This window comes from Mytilus trossulus, unplaced genomic scaffold (assembly GCF_036588685.1).
Source record: "Mytilus trossulus isolate FHL-02 unplaced genomic scaffold, PNRI_Mtr1.1.1.hap1 h1tg000070l__unscaffolded, whole genome shotgun sequence".
Taxonomy (NCBI): Eukaryota; Metazoa; Mollusca; class Bivalvia; order Mytilida; family Mytilidae; genus Mytilus; species Mytilus trossulus.
In genome coordinates this window covers 71,942-94,613 of record NW_026963294.1, presented here as the reverse complement: position 1 = coordinate 94,613, position 22,672 = coordinate 71,942, and the positions used below count along the sequence as shown (strand labels likewise).

At 33.7% G+C, this 22,672-nt stretch overlaps 1 protein-coding gene across 1 annotated transcript in view; it reads left to right on the top strand.

Moving 5' to 3' along the window:
* The window catches only part of LOC134699495 (uncharacterized), a 427,645-nt gene that overhangs the window by 361,407 nt on the left and 43,566 nt on the right, over positions 1–22,672 (top strand). The window contains exons 6-9 of the mRNA XM_063561099.1: positions 543–644; positions 15,537–15,626; positions 17,404–17,479; positions 22,248–22,490. Of these exons, the coding sequence (XP_063417169.1) occupies positions 543–644; positions 15,537–15,626; positions 17,404–17,479; positions 22,248–22,490 (511 nt within the window). The remainder of the gene's footprint in view (positions 1–542; positions 645–15,536; positions 15,627–17,403; positions 17,480–22,247; positions 22,491–22,672) is intronic.

Sequence of the window (22,672 nt, the reverse complement as noted above, 5' to 3'; positions counted from 1 at the left end):
ACAAAAAATATATTTTGTTAACATCTGATTTTAATGAGAAGTTGATGAGAACAAGTTGTGTTAACATCTTTAGTCAGATAATATTAATTCTACAGATCTAATGTAAAACATCTTTTAAAAATAACAAATACTTGACAGAATTATAAAAAGTGGGGTCTCATTTTTCTTGTCTCTTCGCACTGAATCAGAAAATATAACTCGTTTCAATGTTTCTTGAATTTTTTATTTTTTTTCAACTTTGATTGTTCTACTGAATCAAAATAAAATCATGTTGTTAATCAAACATGTTAAATGGACAACAAATACTTGTTAGACTTATATTAAATGGGGTTTGCTATTATTTTTTCCTGTTTTGTAGAACTGAATCAGAAAATATATATTTAGTTTATATCTTAATCTACCATTTATCAGTTTATACATAAGTATAATTGGATATTTTTTTCTCCGATGTTATATTTCTTACATTTTGATAAATTGTTTGACTCCTCTCTTAATTTATTATCACACACCATTAACATGTTTATATTTTTATATTGTTATAGAATGGATACACAGCTTTACATCAAGCTGCTGGGAATGGACATATTGATGTTACAAAATTGTTATTAGATCAAGGATGCAGTCCTTGGGTGAAAACAGAAAAGGTAATATTCAGTTTTATATACCTATATGGAGTTATTTTCTTTCAGAACGTCAGGTCATTCTTTTTCAGAATCAACCCGGACGATATCAAGTTTCAATGATATATGTTCCAAGGCATACAATAATTACCTGTGTAAGGTCATTATTTTCCTTGATAAACATACAGTCTATGATTTACTTCACAACTTTATTCGTCTTATAGTTTTTTGATGCCGATTTAGAAATTTGTTTTTTTAAAGATCAATCGATAATAGGTGTAAAAGAAACTTTCATTGTAGTCCTGCAGTTTAATTTTAGAAACAAATAACATGAAGTTTTGTGGATTTATCGCTACAATAAACATGATAAAGAAACATTTTCATATACATGTGATGAATTTTAATGTAGACTTTCATAAAATAAATCCAGATTTAACATATTCGTGTGTAAGATTTTGAAAATCTAATTGAGTCAAATTGAATAGGTTGATGGATTTTTGGTTGCTTGCTTAACGTCCAGTGGCAAATATTTCATGCATGTTCAGAGCGATACACACTGAATAGGAAATCATACTGTGACCTACATGTATTTATATTCGTTTGTGTCAGTTCTTAACTTTTTAAAATTTATGTATACCTTTTACTCTATCAAATGAGCAAATAATAAGATAATCTTACATTCTATTGAATAACATTAACGTAACTCACGCGAGAGTCGGTTGCGGAGGGTATATAATTATATCCTGATTATCTTTTAATAAAATGTATTTCTATTCAGAAGACAATCTTTTTAAAGTAAAGTTGTTAAAAAAAATAATCACTTTTCCGCGATAGAAATAACAAAACAAATAGAAAATAAAACATATCCCCCCCCCCTTTTCCATAAGCTAAGTGGTAAACCTGTATACAGTTTTGTTGCTTGGTCGTATCTGTCATATTGGTTTTTCGAAAATTGTTTTGTACTAAATTGGGTTCCTTAGTTTTCTCAATTCAAGTTGTTTCATGTCAGGATCTTTTATAGTCGACTCAACGGTATTGGTTTTTATACGACTGTAAAAATGTTGCGGTCGTATATTGGTATCACGTCGTCTTTGTCATTGTCGTCCGAAGACACATGGGTTACCGGACAATAACTTTTGTTTAAGTGTATGGATTTCTATTAAATTTTACCATAAGGTTAATGACCACAAAAGGAAGGTTGGGATTGATTTTGGGGGTTATGGTCCTAACAGTTCAGGAATTAGAGGCCAAAATGGGGCCCAAACAAGCATTTTTCTAGTTTCCAGACAATAACTTGTGAAATGGTGTAAGGATCTCTTTGAAATTATACCACAAGTTACCATATCACAAAGGGATGGTAAGAATTTGCTTTGGGGGGTTATGGCTCAAACTGTTTAGGAATTAGGGGCAAACAAGGGAGAAAACAAAGGTTTCCAGGTTAATGGACAATTACTTAAGTACAAAACATAATTTGAAAGCAGTGTAGGTAGGTAATTCAAACACATATTATCAAATTACCTCCCTTACACTGCTTAAGAAATGTTTTGTCTTTAGGTGATTAGCTGTCAATTTTATTTTAGACAGGGGCGGATCCAGGACCTCGATGTCTGGGGGGGCACCATGAACAAATTTTTTTTTAATATAAATATATATATATAAATATGTGCGAGTGTGAGTGGGTGCTAGGTTTGTTTTGTTTGGTGTTTTTTAGCTCACCTGACCTGCGTCCTGCGTCCGTCATCTGTCGTCCGTCGTCCGTCGTCCGTAAACTTTTACAAAAATCTTCTCCTCTGAAACTACTAGGCCAAATTTAACCAAACTTGGCCACAATCATCCTTGGGGTATCTAGTTTAAAAAATGTGTCCGATGACCTGGCCATCCAACCAAGATAGCCGCCATGGCTAAAAATAGAACACAGGGGTATATATCTTTGAAACCAAAACATTTAGAGCAAATCTGACATGGGGTAAAATTGTTGATCAGGTCAAGATCTATCTGCCCTGAAATTTTCAGACAAATGGGACAACTTGTTGTTGGGTTGCTGCCCCTGAATTGGTTATTTTAAGGAAATTTTGCAGTTTTTGGCTATTATCTTGAAAACTATTATAGATAGAGATAAACTGTAAACAGCAATAATGTTCAGCAAAGTAAGACCTACAAATAAGTCAACATGACCAAAATTGTCAGTCAACCCCTTAAGGAGTTATTGCCCTTTATAGTCAATTTTTAACAACTTTTCGTCATTTTTTGTAACTTGTACAAAAATCTTCTTCTCTGAAACTACATGGCCAAATTTAACCAAACTTTGGCCACAATTATCATTGTGGTATATAGTTTAAAAAATTTGTCCGATGATCCCGCCTACCAAACAAAATGGCCGACATGGCTAAAATTAGAACATAGCGGTAAAATGCAGTTTTTGAATTATATCTTTGAAACTAAGACATTTAGGGCAAATCTTTCAAGATTGAAATGTCCATCAGAATAAGATCTTTCCCCTCACAAATTTTCAGATGAATTTGACAACTCGTTGTTAGGTTGCTGCCCTAAAATTGTTAATTTTGCAGTTTTTGGTTATTATCTTGAATACTATTATAGATAGAGACAAACTGTAAACAGCAATACTGTTCAGCAAAGTAAGATCTACAAATAAGTCAACATGATCAAAATTATTAGAGGACCCCTTTAGGAGTTATTGCCCTTTATAGTCAATATTGAACAACTTTTCGTCATTTTTGTAACTTGTACAAAAATCTTCTTTTCTGAAACTGTGGGCCAAATTTAAACAAACTTGGCCACAATCATTACTAGGGTATCTATTTAAAAAAAGTGTCTAATGACCCCACCTACCAACCATGATGACCGACATCAGTAAATACGGTAACAGGTGAGCGACACAGGCTCTTGAGAGCCTCTAGTTTTGTTTTTTTTGTGTTTTTTTGGGGGGGGGGGGGGGGGGTCAGATCATCGTTTCTGTATTTCGATATGTTTTAAGTTTTTTTTACTTTTTCACTTTACTGCCAATTGATCTTTATTATATTCAACCTAAACATGCATCAAATATTTGCCACTGGACGTTTAACAACCATGCAACAATCAAACACTATTTTCTTTATATTTCATCACCTCTATATTCTTTTATCTATATGTTTTGGCCTCACTTCCAGACTTACTTTTTTGCACATTATTCTAATATCTGCAAAACACCTTCATATCTTCATAAATGGTGACCTTTTGCATAGCCTCATACATGTACATGGTAATTGAAACAAGAACAATAAAAACAATATAACTGCATGCTTCGGCTTTGAGAGAAATGCGTAAGTCCTAGATTCTGTTACAAACTTAATTTTAACGAAAATCAAATAGCATTTTATTGATGATTATTTAATAGGAAATGTCAGTTAATTTTTCCTGGACGGGGGAAGGCATTAGGGGAAAGGGGAGGGGGAGTAAAACAAATAGTTGATTCCCCTTGAAAATAAGAGGGGAATGAAATATGACATTCCGTTTAAAAAACATATCTTCTAAGTTATCAAAAAATAAATAGTTTAATTTGTTGCTGAATAAATTCACAAAAACAAAGATTTGGAAAAAAACGTACATTTACAGGAAATGTTTGTACCTATTCTTCAAATACACAGATCAGAAGTTTCACCTGGTAATCGATCTTAATCGGTATTGTATTATAAACCAATACAAATTTGTACTATTCCAATCAACATGTAAATGTATTTTACATAAAAGCTTTTTCATAAAGACATTACACACAGGTGTCAATATTTACACACCCACCGATAAGTTGTCATAAATCACGCATGGGGACGCTGATATTAATTAACGGCCACTTTAAGAAGTCTAATCAAGCTATGACATTTTCCGCACTAGATAAGAAGTTTCAGTAACAATAAAATTATGTTAGAAAAAAAAATTGTTGACCTGAACTGGGGGGGCACGTGCCCCCTGTGCCCCCCGGTAAATCTGCCACTGTTAGAAGTTACTATTCTTAAAATGTTTAATAAAGGTTATTTAATTATAACCATGATTTTGGATGTGAAGGAATTTTATTTTTAGATATTACTATTCAATGTTGCTGATGGAGGCTTTTTAATTTTAGGCATGATCATGATGTCATTTTCATATTAAAAAATAATTTATTTTAGCCATGATTATCATGATTATGTATGTGAAGGAATTTTATTTTTAGATATTACTATTTAATGTTGCTGATGGAGGCTTTTTAATTTTAGGCATGATCATGATGTCATTTTCTATTTTAAAAAATTATTTATTTTAGCCATGATTATCATGATTATGTATGTGAAGGAATTTTATTTTTAGATATTACTATTTAATGTTGCTGATGGAGGCTTTTTAATTTTAGGCATGATCATAATGTCATTTTCATATTAAAAAATAATTTATTTTAGCCATGATTATCATGATTTTTTATGTGAAGGAATTTTATTTTTAGATATTACTATTTAATGTTGCTCATGGAGGCTTTTTAATTTTAGGCATGATCATAATGTCATTTTCTATTTTAATACTGTTAATACTGATGTATTTAAAAGGGTTTTTGTGGTTGCAAAGTCCTAGCTGTCAATTTATTTTTAGAAGTTTCTTTTAAATGCTGATGAAAGAAATTTATTTTTTGATATTACTATTAATTGTTGCTGATGAAGTTTTTTGTCGAGAAATTTTGACTTAGGGAAAGTGATGCGGCGGCTGCGGCTACGGCGGATTTAGCTAACTTCTTAAAACTTTATGTTTTAGAAGGTAGAAGACCTGGATGCTTCATACTCTGTATTTATGGTTTCATGGTTCAGTGGTAATAGTTAAGTTTTTGTGTTTTGGACTGTTTTTCTTATACTGTATGCAATAGGTCTACTATATTTGGTGTATGGAATAATTGTAAGGTGTACATGTCTAGCTGGCAGGTGTCATCTGACCTTGACTTCATTTTCATGGTTCAGTGGTCAAAGTTAAGTTTTTGAATTTTTGACTTTTTTTTCTAATACTATATGCAATAGGTCAACTATATTAGGTGTATGGAATTATTTTATGATCTATATGTCAGTCGTACAGGTTTTATTTGACCTTGACCTCATTTTCACCGTTCATTGCTCAGTATTATTTTTTTGTGTTTTGGTCTGTTTATCTTCAACTATAAGCAATAGGTCAACTTTATGTGTTGTATAGAAGAATTGTTGGCTGTACATGTCTGTCTGGCATGGTTATTCAAACCTTGACCTCATTTGCATGGTTCATCTGTCAATGTTTAGTTTTCTTGGTTAATGTTAAGTTTATGTGACAGTTGTATTAAAGTTTTACATTTAGGACTATCAACATAATATCAATGATTAGTAAAGAAGGCGAGACATTTCAGTGTATTCACTCTTGTTAATTTTAGCCATAACTATGATGTCATTTTCTATTTTAATACTTTTATCATGTTTATGATGTACAAATGTATTTAAATGGGCTTTTATAGTTAAAAAAAAAAAGCATTTTTCTAATTTCCAGACAGTAACTTGTGATTAAGTGTATGGATCTCTCTAAAATTGTACTAAAACTTTCCATACTTCAAAGCAAAGGCTGCAATTAAGTTTGATGGTTAATGCTAAAAGGGGGATTCAAAAAGTTTGGGGGGAAGTGGGGTTTCCAATTTTTTTTTAAAAGGGTTCATATTTTTTTTCAAAATTTTCAAAATTTCAAATCTTTGAAAAGTTTCAAGAAGAAATCTTCAATTGCACAGTATTGTGCATTAGATTTGTAAAATCTTTAACCACATTTATTTTGTGTCAGAAACCTATACTATGTCAAAAATTTGATCACAATCCAAATTCAGATAGTATCAAGCTTGAATATTGTGTCCAAATTTGCCCCAACTGTTGAGGGTTCGACCACTGTGGTTGTATAAGGCTGCGCTCAGCGAGGCATTTTATTCTCATTGTTGAAGGTCGTACGATTGCCTATAATTGCTTACATTTAAATCATATGAACTTTGGTGAACAGTTGTCTGATTGGCAATCATACCACATCTCCTTATTGTGGAGCCTGCGACTTTTGTTGCAGAAAGCTCGATATAGGGATAGTAATCCGGCGGCGGTGTTAGCTAACTTCTTAAAAGCTTTATATTTTAGACGATGGAAGACCTTGATGCTTCATACTTTGTATATAGATGCCTTATGTTACGAAGTTTACGTCTGTGACATGTCCATTGTCCTTGACCTCATTTTCATGGTTCAGTGACTACTTGAAAAAAAATAGAGATTTTTTGTAATGTTAATTTCTCTCTTATTATGAGTAATACGATAACTATATTTGGTATGTGCGTACCTTGCAAGGTCCTCATGCCCGTCAGACAGTTTTCCTTTGACCTCGACCTCATTTCAGGGATCAGTAAACAAGGTTAAGTTTTAGTGGTCAAGATCATATCTCAGATACTATAAGCAATAGGTCTAGTATATTTGGTGTATAGAAGGATTGTTTCATGTCAAACGATATTCCCGTGCTTGTATTTCTTAACATGATTTTCTTGATAGAGGGTTACTGCTCACAAGGAAGCTATTAAACCAAGAGTTCCAAATGGTGAAGTTGAAATCATCCCTTCGTAAATTTTACGGACGCCATCATGAGTTGGTTGACCGTTATGGAATAACCGTTTCACAAATGATATCAGATATGTTCCTTACATTGTAACTACAATCCCCTTCCCTTTCATGAATTTGACCTACTGAGTTAGACTATTTACCGGATTTGTAATCACATAAGCAACACGACGGGTGCCACATGTGGAGCAGGATCTGCTTACCCTTCCGGAGCACCTGAGATCACCCCTAATTTTTGGTGGGGTTCGTGTTGTTTATTCTTTAGTTTTCTATGTTGTGTCATATGTACTATTGTTTTCTGTTTGTCTTTTTCATTTTTAGCCATGGCGTTGTCAGTTTGTTTTAGATTTACGAGTTTGACTGTCCCTTTGGTATCTTTTGTCCCTCTTTTGTCTTCTGACCTTGGCCTCATTTTCATAGTTCAGTGGTTATAGTTAAGTTTTTGTGTTTTGGTCCGTTTTTCTTATACTTTATGCAATATGTCTACTATATTTGGTGTATGGAATGATTGTAAGGTGTACATGTCCAACTGGCAGGTGTCATCTAACTTTGACCTCATTTTCATGGTTCAGTGGTCTAAGTTAAGTTTTTGAGTTTTGGTCTTTTTTCTAATACTATATGCAGTAAGTTAACTATATTTGGTGTATGGACATATTTTATGATGTACATGTCAGTCTCACAGGTTTTATTTGACCTTGACCTCATTTTCACGGTTCATTGCTCAGTGTTAAGTTTATGTGTTTCGGTCTGTTTTTCTAAAATTATAAGCAATAGATCAACTTTATTTGTTGTATGGAAGGATTGTAAGCTGTTCATGTTTGCCTGGCATGGTTCATCTGACCTTGACCTCATTTTCACGATTCATTGGTCAATGTTTAGTTTTCGTGGTTAAGTCTGTTTCTTAGTAACTATAAGCAATAGGTCAACTATATTTAGTGTATTGAATGATTGTAAGGTGTTCATGTATTTCTTGTTTGGTTTATATGACCTTGACTTAATTTTCTTGGATCATGTTAAGTTTATGTAATAGTTGTAGTAAAGCTTTCATTTAGGACTATCAACATAACATCAATGGTTAGTAAAGAAGGCGAGACATTTCAGCATGTGCACTCTTGTTTTGATGCTACTATCTGATTCACGCATACCTGCTATTTATGGTTATTATTTTGTATTTAGGGGTGCATCCAGTTGCATCATTTTATCAAAAAGATATTTACCCGACATAACTTAAAGAGAGTCTTTACTTAACTTTTCTTGTATACAAATTATGAAACATCTTCTCGCAATTTTTACTAAGAGTAATTAATCTTCAAATTTAGCAAAATATGGCCTTGAATCTTAACTGTATTATAAATATGAAATAAGCCACAATTTGTTTATTAAAATGCTTCTTAGTCAAACACCCAAATAGTAGGTAAAATCAGTCTCCAGATATAGACTCGATCTAAGGCAGCACATTTTAAAGATTCTGCATTCTGCTTTTGCATTGTTTGGGCATAAAACACAAGTAAATCTAAAAACACATATAAAAATAAGGAGATGTGGTATGATCTCTCGTCAAGAGACCAAATGACACAGAAATTAACAACTAAGCATTCGTGTTGTCAGATTAAAATATCTTTAACACCCCAGTCCAGAGATACATTATACAGAATTTACCATATCCGTACTTATTGCGTAATAAGACATGTGTCCAGGTAAACAGGCTAACAACAAGTACTTGGTATTTCAAGTAGAAATACTTTCCTAATGAATAAAATGGACCGATTTGAGTTGGGATAATACTAATTTAGTTTGAATTTTAGATTTGGATTATATATATTCTTTATTGCCTCCAGGAGGAGAGTGAAAATAATGAACATGATAAACACAATAATTAAACAATTGAACAAAATAAACGATTAAATTAAATCAGAAAATGTCATGATCAGTTGAAGTGAGTAAATTGTCAGTAGCGGATATTACAGTTATATTAATATTGTAGTAAAGTCCCAAATTTATGGATATATCGAACGCATATAGCTTGGAATGTCTCTAGTTGGTCGGTTTCTAGTAGAAAATTGTCCGAATTACAAGAAAGTAAATAATAAAATAGTTCTTCATCCGACATGTTTGATAGGAAGATACTAAAAGTAATTGGATCGATGTTTATAATTTCACACCAAAAGTTCTCACGTGTTTCGTCAAGATAGTCACACGAAGAAATAGTATGAACTATTGGATCTAAAAACATTTTACCACATCTGTCACATAGAATGTATTGCCTATTGTCATTGTCTTTTACTATACAGCAGACAGAAATGAAGAAGTGTGCTTGTTTTCTTAGGTTAGGACGCTTCAATGCTATAGTCCATGCAGGGTGAGGTGTATAATCTTTTTTGATCATTTTAAAAGCAACAAAATCATCATCAATGTTAATACGTCTTGTCCAATTAACAATTTCGAAAGCGGCCACTGCAGTTTTGACAATGCGCTTCCATATTAGAGGTGTTGGAAAAAGTCCGGTTTCACAGAAATCGTTAAAATATGATGATAACTCATACTTCCTCAAGATGTTTATTATATCAACAGTAAATCCCAAATTTGAATAGCTTCCGTCGTTGTATTTAAAGTCGTTAACTCTACGAATTAATATACGGAAAGATATACTTTCGCACGGAAGATTACATATCCGTCCTAGGAAATAAAGTTTCTTTTCGTCCACATAACTTTCAATGCTAAACCAACCGATCATCGGAAGGCACATATCACTTCGTGTGCGCCGTGGTAAACCTTGAATGTTTTTGCAAATGTAGTGCTGAGTTCTTTCCAACATTAACCATTCAGTAGAAGTAAGTTTGCCCCATAGTTCACATCCGTACAACGCCTTCGGATAACACACTTGTTTTACGAATTTTGAACAAACAATAGGGTTTAAAATAGCTGGATGAACACCTAGACGGATTAAAGATATGACGGTTGCACGCAGTGTTCTGCAAACGTCTATTGTACGATCCTTCGTCTTAAGGCACGTATACAGATTAATTCCACAATGTTTCGCCATCTTAACTGTCGATATTGGTTCATTATATAGAAGCACATCGGTTCCAGTTGTAGGTTTACCAAAATGTAAGAGCTGACTTTTTCCTGCTGAGAACGAAAAGCTCCAACGGATGCTGTACTCTTCGCAAATTTTTACCATAACTTGTGAAGATTGGCGATCAGTTGCGATTATTGAAATATCGTCAGCTTGAACAGGCGTGCTGGCGTTGAGGTCATGTATAAAAGCACCTTGTTGGCTGGACTCTAATTTGTCAATGAGGTCGTTGATAAAAATTAAGTACAGTTTTGCTGAAAGTACACTTCCTTGCCTAACACCACGATGCAACTTGAACCAATTTGACAACTTTCCACCAGAGAATACTGCACTCGTGAGATCAGAATACATATTATCAAGAAGACACCATAATTTTGCGGGAATGCCATATTCGTACAATTTGATGCGCAAGCCGTCGTGTGGGACAGTGTCAAACGCCTTAGTACTGTCTAATAGAACGATTTTGACGGGTCCGCCTTTTTCAATGTGATGAAATTTAACTTCTTGTAAATTGTATGATGCATTCATGCTACTCAGTTGTTTTTGATAAGCAACTTGCTGGTGATTCGGAAAATCGGGTCTCAATTTTGTAAGTTCGTTCTCAAGCAGTTTTTCAAATATTTTAGCGATACTTGGCACTAGAGATATCCCACGATATGAGTTAGTATCAGTGCGAGGTTTTTTTCCACCCTTAAAACGGAGGAAAATAATGCTTTTTCGCCACTCACCAGGTATATATCCGCATTGTATTATCATGTTGAACAAATGATGTAGATGTTTCAAGAGTAATTTTCCTCCGTATTTGATGTGTTCATATGCGATACGATCATGGCCACACGCCTTGTTGTTTTTCAAATGCGAACAAATGTTAATGACATCAGAGTAACTAAATTGTAAATCATCCTTCTCGTTGACAGTTCTATTTGTTTCACGAATGGTTGATACGCGGTCTGATATGTAGGTTTCACGGTCTGGTTCACTGTACACAGATTGCGAAAAAACGTTTTGAAAATGGTCATACCATATATTCATTAGATCGTTACTATCCGTAAATAAAGTGCCATCTTTCTTTAGAGCTGTACAGGTGTGTGGCTTTTGTTTCCGCTTATTAAGAATGATCCATACTGACTTTTGGTCAACGTCAATGTCATTTTCAATTTTCTGAGCAATAGCACTTTCATATTCGTCAATTGCGGATCTTTGAGCATCACGAAAAGCCTTTTTGGCCTGCTTGTAATGATTGAACGCATCGCATTTTAAATCATGGCATTTACAGTTGTTTAACCATTCGATTCTTTTCAAACGCATCATGTCGCGCAAATGAGTAAGACTTTTATTCTAATATGGCTTTTGATAAGGTGTGAATATAGAGTACGGCAATGTCTCTTGTTCGGCTTGCTTAATTGCTGACACTATCTTATCGTAGTAATCCTCAATAATCAGTTTATTAATTTCGTGTCTTGGAAATTCGGACGTCCACAAGTGTTGTGATAATGCGAACGAATAGTCATTTATGTAACCAAACTTGCGTGCACGATCCCAAGAAACGGAACGAGTTGATTGTTCACCTTCAGTATGAGTGAGAACTGAGTTTTCTATTGTTATTGAACATAATATTGGTTGATGGTCAGATACTGAAAAAGGTTGACTGTCTATAACTTTTGCATTTGACACTTTTCCAATTTCTGATAGTGGCATAAGAATATGATCGATACAAGTAGACGGACCATTATCGTATGATTGAAACGTTGTTACTGGTCCATGGCAAAACATTTGCGTATTTACTGAAAACAATTCGTACTCTTGTATGAAGGAATACATAAGCCTACTTCTTTCGTCGGGGTTAAATTTATAACGCGGGCCTTGAATCTTTGTATTGAAGTCGCCCATTAGTATGATAGATCCCATATCTTTATATACAGAACAAATTTCATGCAAAAGTTCAACATTATACTGGTACAGTTGATGAGGTTGAGTTGTAGCTGGTAAATAAATTGATAGAATAATGAAAGTTTGTACGTTAGGTAAGTTAACTTGGATGCCTATGATTCTGTCACTATCAATGTCTATTTCAGTAACAAATGAAACAATGTCTTTTGACACTAAGAAGGCTACCCCACACCGACTGTTGCATGACATTGATTCAGGATTATGCATGTCCACACCTTTTGCTATGGAGACAAATTTATTATCTATAGTGTTAAGTACATGAAGCTGGTATGTACGTAACCAATGCTCGGAAATAGCACAAATGTTAACTTTGTATTCAGCTAATAAATCGGAGAGACATGATATACTAGAAAAAAGTCCCCTACAGTTCCAGCACATCAAATTTAGATTGTTACATGCCATTGCGTCTGTAAGGTGATATCGAATGCTCACTCACAAATTGTTGCCAGGAAAGCCATGGTTTAGTAAAAATTCCACTTGGCCAGAAATATGGATCACAAATATACGGTTCGTCATCTGATATGACGTTTAGCTGTGCGGAGGCTGTCCTTTTATTAGGTCTGTCAAAATAGCGAATGAAAGTTACTTTTACGTTTCGATCGTCCGTAAACTTTTACAATAATCTTCTCCTCTGAAACTACTGGGCCAAATTTAACTAAACTTGGCCACAATCATCCTTGGGGTATCTAGTTTAAAAAATGTGTCCGATGACCTGGCCATCCAACCAAGATGGCCGTCATGGCTAAAAATAGAACACAGGGGTAAAATGTATATTTTGGCTTATATCTTTGAAACAAAAGCATTCAGAGCAAATCTGACATGGGGGTAAAATTGTTGATCAGGTCAAGATCTATCTGCCCTGAAATATTTAGACGAATCAGACAACCTGTTGTTGGGTTGCTGCCCCTGAATTGGTTATTTTAAGGAAATTTTGTAGGTTTTTGGTTATTATCTTGAATACTGTTATAAATAGAGATAAACTGTAAAAAGCAATAATATTCAGGAAAGTAAGACCTACAAATAAGTCAAATGACCAAAATTGTCAGTCAACCCCTTAAGGAGTTATTGCCCTTTATAGTCAATTTTTAACAACTTTTCGTAATTTTTTGTAACTTGTACAAAAATGTTCTTCTCTGAAACTACTTGGCCAAATTTAACCAAACTTGGCCACAATTATCATTGTGGTATATAGTTTAAACAATCTGTCCGATGACCCTGCTTACCAAACAAAATGGCCGACATGGCTGAAATTAGAACATAGTGGTGAAATGCAGTTTTTGCTTTATATCTTTGAAACTAAGACATTTAGGGCAGATCTTTCAAGATTTAAACATGTTAAATGTCCATCAGAATAAGATCTATCCCCTCACAAATTTTCAGATGAATCCGACAACCTGTTGTTGGGTTGCTGCCCTAAAATTGGTAATTTTAAGGAAATTATGCAGTTTTTGCTAATTATCTTGAATACTATTATAGATAGAGATAAACTGTAAACAGAAATAATGTTCACCAAAGTAAGATCTACAAATAAGTTAACATTATCAAAATTGTTAGAGGACCCCATAAGGAGTTATTGCCCTTTATAGTCAATATTGAACAACTTTTCGTCATGTTTGTAACTTGTACAAAAATCTTCTTTTCTAAAACTATGGGCCAAATTTAATCAAACTTGGCCACAATCATAACTAGGGTATCAAAAAAAAAGTGTCTAATGACCCCGCCTACCACCCAAGATGGCCGACATCAGTAAATACAGTATCAGGTGATTGATACAGGCTCTTGAGAGCCTCTAGTTCTTGTTTCACGACAATAACTTGTGTGTAAGTGCATGGATCTTTATGAAATTGTACTGCAAGGTTTCATATCACAAAGGGAAAGCTGGGTTTGAGTTTTGAGGTAATTGCTCTAAAGGTTAAGGAATTTGGGGCCAAAAAGGGGCAAAAAAACAAGCATTTTTCTAGTATCCAGAAAATAACTTGTATTCAAGTGTACGGATCGCTCTGAAATGGTACTGCAAGGTACCATACCTCAAAGGGAAGGTTGGGATTGAGTTTGGGGGTGATGAATCATAAGGGGGTTAAAAGAATTTGAGGGGGGATTTTTTTTTCAATATTTTTCTTTAAAATTTTCCATTTTTAATTGGTCATTTCTGATTTATATATTAAAAGCAAATAATAATGATATGGTTTGAATAGGTGAATTTTTTTTTTTTAAGTTCTTAGACCACATTCATTCTGTGTCAGAAACCTATGCTGTGTCAAATATTTAATCACAATCCAAATTCAGTGCTGTATCAAGCTTGAATTTTGTGTCCATACTTGCCCCAACTGTTCAGGGTCGGACCTCTGCGGTCGTATAAAGCTGCGCCCAGCGGAGCATTTTATATTATTTAACAAAAAAATCTTTTTAATTACACTCTTTTAAATGTCGGTATAATTGTAAATGTTTTTTTTTACCGAAAAATATAAGATGCATCGATTTAAATTATATAATAACAATGAATAATTTCTGTTCCGTTTACGATATTTTCAAAATCTAAATAACGAGTACAATATAGGAAAACAGAAAAAGAAAATGTAAATATACAGGAATACATTAATTCTACACATATAATAAGAATTGGTGGACGCCCTATAGTGATCAGTCTGTCCGTTCGTCTGTCCATCTGTCTTTCCGTTCGTCCGTCCGTAACAAATTGTGTCTACTCTATATCTATGAACCGTTATCTTTTTAAAGTTTATACTTGACATGTATATTAACCAACACCAGAGGGTGGTGTCATAATGTATGTACAAATTCCTAGGTCAAAGTTCAAGGTCAAAAACTTTAGTTTCAGTTGACAACCCCAAGTCCTATGGTAAAGATCGTGTCCCCTCTATATCTTGAGAACCGTTATGATTTCAAAGTTTATACTTGACATGTATATTAACCAACACCAGAGGGTGTGTCAAAAGTCAAAATTAAAAACTTTGGTTTCAGTTGACAACTCCATGTCCTATGGTAAAGATACAATTTTTTTACCATACATTATTTCAGCGGGGCCCACAGAGATGGCTCCCATCTCAATGATGTCTAGATTATTCATGCTCTTAAACAGTAAAATCTCAAATATTGTTCATGTATCTCTTTATTATGTCACTTCATATTTGTTGTTGGTTTAGGTTGACTGGATTTATGTCAAGTATTGTATAGGTAAAATTAGTACAACAATTGCCTATTATTTAAAGAAGATGTATATTTGTATGATTGATAAAAGAGTTTTTGATTGTATTTCAGGGTGAGACTCCTTATGATGTGGTAACAATGGAAAGCTATGATTCTGAAGAGATAAAAAGGAAGAAGAAAGAAGTGATGGACTTCCTAAAGGTAAATATTATGTCTTAATTAATAAGAGATATTTACAAATATGTTGACAGATTGTTAGAGACACAACAGACTTGGTACATTGAAGTTACAATAAAACGGTTGCCTGTTGTTTTCAATGTCATTGTAGTATTTGTTGTCAGTTAACAATGTACCCGGTAAGTTGACAATTCCAAGCTTGTTGCCTAATATAGATGTTGGCATATGCGAAAGACAAATGTTTGAAATCAGTGTCTCATCTGTTGGATGTCTCTTATTTTTTGTGTCATCAGCTGGCTATCTCCTAGGTATATACATCACATCATCTCCTTTTATGTATACATAATGTGTATCTCTGTGCGGAAAAGTTGATTTACATGTTTATGCAAATATGTAATAATCATATACTAAAACAAAAAGCACATCTTAACAAAATGTTTAGAATGCTGTCAACCTGTGTATAGATTTTAAAGCGTTCAGTATGTAGCGGGTAGACAAAGCCACCTACATAGATAAAACCTCTATGAAATGAGTAAACTCAGTAACGTTAACTCTCCTGCACATATTTTTTAAATTACATACAAAAACAAATAAATCACATCATCATTAAATAGGCAGTGTGCAGTAAATTTTACTCACGTGTGATATGGCTTAGAAGGAAAAACAATTACTGTGGCGATTACACATGTGGTAAAGATGTTAGACCACCAATTCATTCACTCCAATTTAGAATGTAAAGTTATATACTAAAGTAGTCCTTCCCTAAAAAAATATAGTGCTTTTGATGTCATTTTTTACTTAAACTAAACCAACAAATTTGCAGAAATGAAATTTTTTTGTGAAAGAGAAATATATTTAAACCATTTTTAGACATAATTTACTTGCCAATGAGTTTGCATTAAAAATTGAGGATTAATGCACTCCATACTATATTTATTTAAGATTTCCAGAAAAACCAGGGGCTATGTTTAGTAGTTACCTTCGGTTATTGGTATTTTACTACATGACATTAAACATGAATTATAATTGGCAGGTAGAAAGATTATACATGTACGATTCAGTATACTAAGAGTAACACCTGCTTTCTATGAAGTTAAAAATATTATTAAGCTGTAAATGTTGAAAAAAAAGTTGGAATAGACAGGCTCTGACAGGGATTTCGAATTAGTGATCTGACTCCTTTAAAGAAATAAACATGGTATCACAAAAATCAGAAAACAGCCTAACACCAGAATTTGTCCTTTCTTTTGCAATTAAACAATGGGAGAAATAAAAACAAATATAGTATCACATACTTTAAGAAATTATGTATTTTCTCCATTATGATTATGGTTGATAAAACTACTGTTTTTAGCTTGGCAATAGCTGCTTCTGAAAGAAATCAAAATAAATAAATAAACATAAACCTAAATTATTTGAAAAAGAAAGAATATTACAAAATTTTAGTAAAATTTTATTTGTTGTCCCTTATTTTAGTTATTCAGATTGATGATCCCAATCACCGTTACACAACCATGTCTGTGGTCTTTTACTCCCTCTTTCTCCATAAAGACTGGTTGTCAGAATAATTTGTCTGACGTGTGTATTTCTTGATCTTGTGCATTTCCAAACATTATGTGCAAATTATGGGCAAGTTTGAAATTGTTCTTACAACCTTTATTGTCAGTGGCAAAAATAGGACTTTTGGATATAAGATGTGGTATCGATTGGCAATGAGACAACTCTTCACAAGAGACCAAATTCCCAGAAATTAACAATGAAAGGTCACTCTACTAGTTTATTACATGTTTTTCTTTTTTAGACTGCCATGTCAAAGACATCCCCAGAATTGACTCCTGACAACCAATCACAGGAACCTGCAGCACCAGTAGTTGGAGGTAATCATCTTGTATTAATTAATCAGATACTGGCTGAAATATTAATTACTTGTTTCTAATTACGGAGACCTTGATGTCTGCTAACAATGGCGGTACTATCATTCCTACTGGTTCATCACACAAGGCAATTGTCTATGTTAATTATTATATATACTGGCTGGAATGACATGAATGATGTATTGTTACTTATTTCTAATATATGGAAACCTTGATATCTGCATATAACCTGTATAATGTTAAAAAAAAAAAAACATTAATAGAAAAAGTAAAGTAGGCTATTGATGAAGATTGATTGATTACAGATCATATTAACCTTAACATAAACTTCTCTCATTCTCATCCGATTTAGGGACTGTGGAATATTTATCTGAGGGTGGGGCCGGTTCTTTCCTCAACCTGTTGATTACAAATCACAATAACCTTAAATTCATTCTCACCCGATTTATATAACATTCTCAACCTGTTCAGTTCACAACCAAATCCAGCCATCGGCTCAACTGGATTTTACAGAATAAGTAGTTTTTGGCAAATTAATGCATTGACACATAAACGGATAGACACATTGACCAGTTGACCTATTAAAAAATGGAGATATTAATCAATTGACACATTGGCAGATCAGCATATCAAAATTGAGGTATCAAATTCAAACATTGACACATAAACATATCGACACAATGACTAGTTGACACATTAACAAACTGACATATTGATAGATTGACAATTCTAAAGCTTTTTACACATTGACACATTGAGAGATCTACACAAAAGCATACTCATACATTCATACATTGCCATGTTTACACACTGACAGATCATATAAAAAACAAGATGTGGTATGATTGCCAATAAAACAACTCTTCATAAGAGACCAAATGACACAGAAATTAACAACTATAGATCACTGTACAACCTTCAACAATAAGCAAAGCCCATACCGTATAGTCAGCTATAAAAGGCCCTGAAGTGACAAATGTAATTCAATTCAAACGAGAAAACTAACAGCCTAAATTATGTACAAAAAAATGAACGAAAAACAAATATGTAACACATCAACAAACGACAACCACTGAATTACAGGATCCTGACTTTGGACAGGCATATACATACAGCATATGGTGGGGTTAAACATGTAAGCGGGGTCCCAAACCTCCCCCAACCTTGGACAGTTGTGTTACGGTACAACATAAGAACGAACTATAAAAATCAGTTGAAAAAGGCAACACATTACCAGATTTATACATCAACACATTGACATATCGACACACTGACAGATCGACACATAAACAGGCTCATACATCAACACATTAACAGATGGATTCATCAACACATAAACATATCGTCAAATTGACATGTCAACACATAAACAGATTCATATATCAACACATTGTCATATTTAAACACTGACAGATTAACACATTAATAGACCGAAACATCATAATTCTGACAGATCAACACATTTACAGACTTCTACATCATAACACTGACAGATCAACACATTAACAGACTTCTACATCATAACACTGACAGATCAACACATCAACAGACTTACACATCATCACACTAACAGAACAACACATTAACAGACTTCTACATCATAACACTGACAGATCAACACATTAACAGACTTTTACATTATCACACTGACAGATCAACACATTAACAGACTTCTACATCATAATACTGACAGATCAACATATTAACAGACTTATACATCATAACACTGACAGATCAACATATTAACAGATTTCTACATCATCACACTGACAGATCAACCCATTTACAGACTTCTACATCATCACACTGACAGATCAACCCATTAACAGACTTCTACATCATAACACTGACAGATCAACACATTAACAGACTTTTACATTATCACACTGACAGATCAACACATTAACAGACTTCTACATCATAATACTGACAGATCAACATATTAACAGACTTATACATCATAACACTGACAGATCAACATATTAACAGATTTCTACATCATCACACTGACAGATCAACCCATTTACAGACTTCTACATCATAACACTGACAGATCAACACATTAACATACTTCTACATCATCACACTGACAGATCAACACATTAACAGATGTATACATCATTACACTGACAGATCAACACATTAACAGACTTGTACATCATAACACTGACATATCAACACATTAACAGACTTATACATCATCACACTGACAGATCAACACATTAACAGACTTCTACACCATAACACTGCCAGATTAACACATTAACAGTCTCATACAGCAACACATAGACATATAGATTTAACTTATTGACATATTGAAACACTGACAGATAAACATCAACACATTTTAGGAATAACAGTACTGTAGTTGAAGAGTTGCCACCGTCAATTGTAGATTTGACGGTCGCAAATGCAGTTTTACTGGCGACGCGTAGCAGAGACAGTAAAACAGAGATTTGCGACCGTCAAATCAAAATTGACGTTGGCAACTCTTCAACTACAGTACTGTTTTTCAGATTCTAATGCATTTCAAAAAGAAATAATACGATTAAACTTTGAAAAATGTCTAAAATTGACAAATAAAAAAAAACCGCAAAACTTCATGAATGATTTTGGCGCAAAGACGTCATGGGTAAACGTGACGTCATACAAATGAAAAATTACAAGCTGAAGGTTATTACGTTACCTGTACGTTTCAAAATCGGATAAAAAAAGTTTATAATGACGAATTCGAGGTAGATGTTGTTTTAATTTGGATTATATAGAAGTAATCGAACATTTGTTGATTCAATCATTTCAAAATGGTTGTCCCTCCTTAGTTACACATGGTCAACTGTAGATTTGACGGCAACTTTTAGCCAATGAAAAAAATTGTTACATACATATTGCATTAGAATAACATATTGACACACTGACAAATCAACACATTAACAGACTCAAACATCAACAAGTTGACATATCAACACATTGACGTATCAACACACCAACAGATCAACACATTAACAGCCTCAACCATTCACAGATTGACATATAGACACATTTACAGACTCAAACATCAACACATTGACACATCGACACATCGACACACTGACAAGTCAACATTTTCACTCATACATCGACACACTGAAAGATCCACATATTACCAGACTCATACATAAACACATTGAAATAATTACACATTAACAGATCTATACATTAACAGATCTATACATTAACAGTTCTATACATTAACAGATCTATACATTAACAGTTCTATACATTAACAGACTCAAAACTCAATGCATTGAAATATTGACACATTAACAGATCTATACATTAACAGCTCTATACATTAACAGATCTATAAATTACAGTTTTATACATTAACAGACTCAAAACTCAATGCATTGAAATATCGACACTAAGACAGATCTACACAATAGTACATTGGCACACTAACATCGACATATTACAAGACTTTAACATTAACACAATGACATATCAACACACTGACAGATCAACACATAAACAGATTCAAACATCAAGGCATTAACACACTTACATATCATAAAAATAAAATTGAGAATGGAAATGGGGAATGTGTCAAGGGGACAACAACCCGAACAATAAAAAAACAACAGCAGAAGGTCACCAACAGGTTTCAATGTAGCGAGATATTCCCTCACCCGGAGGCGTCCTTCAGCTGGCCCCTAAACAAATATATACTAGTTCAGTGATAATGAACGCCATACATATTTCCAAATTGTACACAAGAAACTAAAATTAAAATAATACAAGACTAACAAAGGCCAGAGGCTGCTGACTTGGGACAGGCGCAAAAATGCGGCGGGGTTAAACATGTTTGTGAGATCTCAACCCTCCCATATACCTCTAACCAATGTAGAAAAGAACGCACATTAAAATTCAGTTCAAGAGAAGTCCGAGTCTGATGTCAAAAGATGTCACCAAAGAAAATAAACAAAATTACAATAATACATAAATAACAACAGACTACTAGCAGTTAACTGACATCAACACATTCACAGATTCAAACACCAAGGCATTAACACACTGACATATCAACACATTAACAGATTCAAACATCAAGGCATTAACACACTGACATATCAACACATTAACAGATTCAAACATCAAGGCATTTTGTTTATATAGATTAGACCGTTGGTTTTCCCGTTTGAATGGTTTTACACTAGTAATTTTGGGGCCCTTTATAGCTTGTTGTTCGGTGTGAGCCAAGGCTCCGTGTTGAAGGCCGTACTTTAACCTATAATGGTTTAATTTTTAAATTGTTATTTGGATGGAGAGTTGTCTCATTGGCACTCACACCACATCTTCCTATATCTATTAACACACTGACATATCAACACATTAACAAACGTATACATTAACACATGGACATATCAAAACATTTATAGACTGATAAATCAACACATTGACATATCGACACTTTGACGGATCAAAACATTAACATACTCATTTATTGTTTTAATGACAGAGAGAGCATTGGCAGCAAACTTCTAATTAAGGATATTTAAAGACCACTGTGACTTTATAGGAAATATGTCAGAAGTCATTGCTGTAAATAACACATCTCCAGCATCATAAGAAACATATATCCTTGTCTAATAGTATTATTTAAGATAAATTTATTGAAACATTGTCCAGTGTCAGAGACAAAAAGTGGAGAAATTATCTTTGAGTGTGTGTATGCATACATTTTTTTCACAAACATGATGAAATTTAAACTTTCAAACTTTTTTTTTTTTTTCAGATCCCATCGGAAAAGGGCAACAGTCTGCCATGTTAAATCGTTTATTAGGCAATGGCAGCTATGAATCATTTGATATGAGATGCATGGTAACGGGCCAGTTTTCCGTTGGGAAATCTACTCTTGTGAAGCTGTTAGCTGGTGATATTGTACTAGATGGTCGACAGCCGACTGACGGCATTTCTCTCGTAGAAGGTCGCTGTGGCCTCGACATTGAGACGAAAGAATGGATTCTAATTGATCCAGGTGAGAAAATACACAAGTAGAAATATCTTACCACATGCTGTTGTGTGGACCTCCCTATCAGCAGACATGCTATAGCACTGATTTTAATCACATTACATTGTAGCCATATGTTTTGTGAGTTCTATTCAGGCACCAAGTTAATTCAAATTGAATTTTAATGTTAAAATTATGGAATTATTTGA